The 5,554-nt window shown below is 48.7% G+C and overlaps 1 protein-coding gene across 1 annotated transcript in view; it reads right to left on the bottom strand.

Annotated features, from left to right (window-relative positions):
• Nucleotides 1-5,554, bottom strand: part of RRP12 (ribosomal RNA processing 12 homolog) — a 43,173-nt gene that overhangs the window by 21,613 nt on the left and 16,006 nt on the right. Inside the window, exons 13-15 of the mRNA XM_003787298.3 lie at nucleotides 4,642-4,756; nucleotides 2,910-3,052; nucleotides 2,546-2,667 (exon numbers count right to left, since the gene is read on the bottom strand). Coding sequence (XP_003787346.1) covers nucleotides 2,546-2,667; nucleotides 2,910-3,052; nucleotides 4,642-4,756 — 380 coding nt within the window. The remainder of the gene's footprint in view (nucleotides 1-2,545; nucleotides 2,668-2,909; nucleotides 3,053-4,641; nucleotides 4,757-5,554) is intronic.

Raw genomic sequence — 5,554 nt, 5'->3', positions numbered from 1 at the left:
AAAAAAAAAAAAAAAATTTTAGTAATTATTTCTGGGTGGTGGGATTGAATGGTTTTTGCCTATTCTTTAAACACCTCCTTATATTTTATAAGATGATGTTTGAAATCAGGAAACCCTGCCCTAGAGCAGGATTCCTCAATTTTTGACACTATGGTCACTTCTGGCCAAATCATTCTTTGTTGCGTGGGTCTGTTCTGTGCATTTTGGGATGTTTAACAGAATCCCTGGCCTCTACCCTCTAGAGAGCAACCTTTCCCCAACTGTGACAACCAGAAATGTCTTCTACTTGACATTAAAAAGTCATTAAAAAGTAGTGTGACAGGGGGCCTGTGCCTCAAAAGAATAGGGCGCCAGTCCCATATACCAGAGGTGGCAGGTTCAAACCCAGCCCCGGTCAAAAACTGCAAAAAAAAAATAGTGTGACAGACAATATATAAAACTATGAACATAGCTGTATTCCAAAAGAAACTTATAAAAACAGGCAGTGGGTATGAGAGTGAATGAAAACAATGAAAACAAAAGCCCCTGGAGTCATCACCAGGCCAAGAAATGTAAGTCAGGGTTCTGCCTGTCCTTCATGGAGGCCCGAGTTTGCTCAACACAGCACATGCGTAAACTAGAGGGCAGAGTGGGAAGATAAAGCCCATGAAGGGATAAAGCCCTGCCTCAAGGGACAGGAGGGACTGAGGACACCCAGCCTGAAGAAGGCATCTCAGCTGGTAATAATCACTTTCAAATTCTTAAGAATGCCATAGTAAAAAACAAAAAAAATCTCCCAGTAATGATGTTTAAAAAAAAAAAGAATCCCTGTTGTTACTTTAAAAAATGTAATATACATATATTTAACTATATAAAAATATAAAATACACGAACATAAAGTTTGTGTGCAGTTTAGTATTTTATTTTAAACTATTTTAAATTGCACACAAACTTTATGTCCACCCTGTATATGGTCATGCCTCACTTAACGACAGGGATGTGTTCTGAGAAACATGTCATTAGGTGGTCTTGTCATTGAGAACATCAGAGTGTACTTACACAAACCTAGATGGTGTAGCCTTCTATATACCTGGACTGCATGGCGTGGCCTACTGTTCTTAGGCCACAAGCCTAAGGAGCATGTGACTAGCATGTGACTGTACCAGACTGTAGGCAACTGTTTAACACCACTGGGAAGGGTGTGTCTGAACACTGAGAGGGACATTTAAAAAAAAGGTATTGTAACCTCTTGGGACCAAATATGTGGTACACGACTATTTTCAGGTGTGCGTGCATATGTGTATGTGCGTACATGTACAAATATATCTATAGGCACATAAAAGTATGTGTACATGAAAATAAATATACTATAAATTTTTTTTTTTGAGACAGAGTCTTACTCAGTTGCCCTGGGGTTGAGTGCTGTTGCATCATAGCTCACAGCAACCTCAGATTCTTGGGCTCAAGAGATTCTCTTGCCTAAGCCTCCCTAGTAGCCGGGACTACAGGTGCCCGCCACAACATCCAGCTATTTTTTAGAGACAGGGTCTCGCTCCAGCTCAAGCTGGTCTCAAACTCCTAAACTCAGGCAATCTGCCCACCTCAGCCTCCCACAGTACTGGGATTACAGGCGTGAACCACCTCATCCAGCCATATAAAATTATTAAAAGTCTATCTCAGCTGGGTACAGTGGCTCATGCCTGTAATCTCAGAACTCTGGGAGGCTGAGCCAGCAGACTGCCTGAGCTCAGGAGTTCCAGACCAGACTGAGCCAGAGCGAGACCCCAGTCTCTAAAAAATAGCCAGGTGGCTCGGCGCCTGTGGCTCAAGCGGCTAAGGCGCCAGCCACATACACCTAAGGTGGTGGGTTCGCATCCCCAGCCGGGGCCCGCCAAACAACAATGATGGCTGCAACCAAAAAATGGCCAGGCGTTGTGGCGGGCGCCTGTAGTCCCAGCTACTTGGGAGGCGGAGGCAGGAGACTCGCTTGAGCCCAGGAGTTGGAGGTTGCTGTGAGCGTGATGCCATGGCACTCTACCCAGGGGGATAGCTTGAGGCTCCGTCTCAAAAAAAAAAAAAAATAGCCAGGTGTTGTGGTGGGTGCCTGCAGTCCCCGCTACTTGGGAGGCTGAAGTAAGAGAATCACTTGAGCCCAAGAGTCTGAGGTTGCCATGAGCTATGACACCACAGCACTCTACCAAGGGGGACAAAGTAAGACAAAAAAAAAAAGTCTATCTCAAGGACTCCTGAAGAAGGGGCATAGCTGTTCTTTGTGATTCAAAGGGGAAGAACAAGGCCCCAGGAGTGAAGGCTCCAAGTGGGAAGGCCCAGGTCTGCACTCTATCATAGGAAGAAACACCTGGCCATGCCCTGGAGCAGAAGGGTGGGAGAGCCCCACTGAGGAGGGCCTGCAAGCATGGGCTGGCCACCTTACTCACTTGGCTTAGGGACACTGCCACATGTGCTGAAGGCTGGCTGTGCTAGACTCAGAGCCCTTCCAGACCCCATAGGCTGAGGCCCCATGACTGTGGGGGGCCCAGGGCTGCATACCAGTAAGGGTCCATACCTTTGCTCTTCAAAGTGTTGGCCAGTGGCAAGAAGTAGGTGGTGAAGAAAGCAAGTCGGGTTTCCCTGACGTGGTCCCGGATGACAGGCAGCAGCCAGCTCCGTGGGAAATCTAGGGTCTCTCTGGGAGGAGAAATGGAAGGATCCAATGAGGAAGAGGTAACAGTCAGAGGGCTAGGTACCCAGCAAACATCCCCATGCTGAGCTGAGGAACAGGAGAGCCCTCCTGCATGCAGTCCCTCCTGCTAAGGCCTGCACAGCATTCATAAGACTTTAGCCCAAAGAATGGACACCCTTCCCAGAGGGAGAACACACCATCAGGCTCTCCTGGGGTTCATATGGGAGCCAACCAGGGTCATACGTACTCAGAGCCATCAATTTCCAAAGGCACGGCCTGCAATACCACCTCGGGCCCCATGCTAGTCACAGCAGCCCCCACTGCCTGGTCCAGAGCCACCGTGTGGGGGAAATGAGGGGAGAGGCGCAGGTCACACAAGGACTGGAGGCACTAGGGCAAAGAGGTGAGAGGTCACACATCAAAACAAACTCCAGGGCAGGGACCCATGCCTGAGACCTGACCAGACTCTAGAAAGATGAGCTTGAGATTCCAGGTCCGGGTTAAGTGCCACACCAGAGGGTACAAACTGACAACCCAAATAATCTACCATGTTTAATCATTCCTCAAGGCCCAAGGTTTCAAAAATTCTGTTTCTTTTAACAACATATAAACATCAGGAAATTTCATATTAATGCAGATTTCCAATTTATCTTTTTTTTTTTTTTGAGACAGAGCCTTAAGCTGTTGCCCTGGGTAGAGTGCTATGGCGTCACAGCTCACAGAAACCTCCAACTCCTGGGCTAAAGCGAGTCTCCTGCCTCCACTTCCCAAGTAGCTGGGATTACAGGTGCCCACCACAATGCCCGGCTATTTTTTGGTTGTAGCCGTCATTGTTGTTTGGCGGGCCCGGGCTGGATTTGAACCCGCCAGCTCAGGTGTATGTGGCTGGTGCCTTAGCCGTTTGAGCCCAGGTGCTGAGCCTCCAATTTATCTTTAATGGAAAGATCTGGCAAAGGTAGACCTTCATGTGACAATTAGCAAATTAGCAGGCACTGAGAAGACAAAGCTGAACCTTCCAGGGCCCCACTACCCTGAGGCCCACCAGCCTCCCTTCTTGTGGACCTGCCTGGCTTTTTTTTGAGACAGAGTCTCACTTTGTCATCCTGGTAGAGTGCCCTGGCGTCATAGCTCACAGCAAGCTCTAACTCTTGGGGCTCAAGTGATTCTCTTATCTCAGCCTCCCAAGCAGCTGGTACTACAGGTGCGCAACACAACACCTGGTTTTTTTTAGAGATGAGATCTCCCTCTAGTTCAGGCTGGACTCAAGTCTGGTGAGGTCAGGCGATCCACCCACCTCAGCCTCCCAAAGTGCTGGGGATTACAGGTGTGATCCACTGTGCCACAGTGCTCGGCCTGCCTGGCTTCTTTTAGGAAGCCTAGTGGGCCAACCTAATTTATTACACCCAGGTCAGGCCTCTTGAGGGAGACTGCCTTTCTGAGATGGCTTTTTTCCAACCAACAATGGGAGGAAGTCAGTGAGGAAGGCCCCAGGAGGCCAGAAGCTGTTCCACCTGTTGAGGGACTACTCTGGGGCCCTGTCCTCAGGTACCCACCCTCTCCCAGTGCAGGGATCCCCCAGCGATCCCTGATCCTTAAGTGCTTTACTCTGCACTGAAGTAAACCCCCCTGGGCTGTTTAAGATATCAACAATGTACTCACTTATTATAGGAAACTTAAGAGAATTAAAAATCATTAGTAAAAGGGGTGGGGGTAAAGGAGAATCAACGGGTTCCCCAAGTTTCAAAACCATTGTAAAGACTGGTGAACAGGTGGTAGCTGGGGGGACTTACCACCCCTCGTCCTGGCCCTCCAAATTAGCCCAGTCACCTTCCAGGGGACTCTGTATGTGGCACCTGCTACAGTACTGTCAGGGCAAGGGTGAAGAGGACAGAGGTAACAGACGAGTGCCCCTTCTAGGAGCCCACCTTCCAAGGGCCAAGTGCCATCCCTTGCCTTGGTCCCAGCAGTTCCCAACTCACCTTCTTCATCACAGGATGAGCCTGCCTCCCACAAACCTCAAAGAAGACACGTAATAGCTGCAACACTGAGCTCCATGTTGCGTGGAATTTGTACGTCAGGCCCTCCTCCACTGCCCTGCCAAGACAGCAGGCAACACCAGTCACATTACCCTGTGCCCACCAAGGAGAAGTCAATGGCTGGTATCATGAACTGCAGACCCCCAGCTGGCGAGCAGGGGTGGGACCTCAGGAAAGGCAAAGGACTAACATCTTGCTCTACTCCATCTCCCAAGGAAGAGCAGCCCCCTGGAGTTTGGGCAGGAATGGCCAATCAGAGTCAAAATGGGGAAGAATTGGGGCTGGGGTGGTATACTTCTACTGCTTGAGACTTTATGAAACTTCACCCCAGATGTAGCCACAGGAAACAGGCCTGTTTCCCCTTGAGGAACAGTAACCAAAGCACTAACCTTACAGGTATGCAGACACCCAGCCCCTTTCCCAGGATTACTCAAGGGTGCTTGTTGCTCTAAGGCTCCTCACTGCCCTGCTGAGAGGGCAAAGGTGGACAGTAGCCATATCTGTGAAGGAACCTTCTCACAGGTGTGGAAGGCAGCATAGCACATGAACGAGATTGGACTTTTTGGTCAGGCTGCCACTCTTGGGTAACCTCAGCTTTCCCATCTGCAAATGTAGAAGTGTCTACATTTCTGTCTCCTAGCACTTAAGGATTACTAATAGTTTATATTTATTGCATGCTTAATTACCGGTCTGAGAACTTCACATATATGACTTTATTTAATCTTCACCTCTCTGTTATTCACCTTTGATTAATGAGGTGCAGAAGAACTTGATCCAGATGACTAGGGCTTATAATCCATAGAGTCGAATTCAAACCCAGCGGGCTCCAGAGTCCAAACTCTCTTTTTTTTTTTTT

Source organism: Otolemur garnettii, unplaced genomic scaffold (genome assembly GCF_000181295.1).
Source record: "Otolemur garnettii isolate 467f Iridium unplaced genomic scaffold, OtoGar3 scaffold00021, whole genome shotgun sequence".
In the NCBI taxonomy this organism is placed as follows: domain Eukaryota; kingdom Metazoa; phylum Chordata; class Mammalia; order Primates; family Galagidae; genus Otolemur; species Otolemur garnettii.
This window is presented reverse-complemented; position numbering and strand designations above follow the sequence as displayed.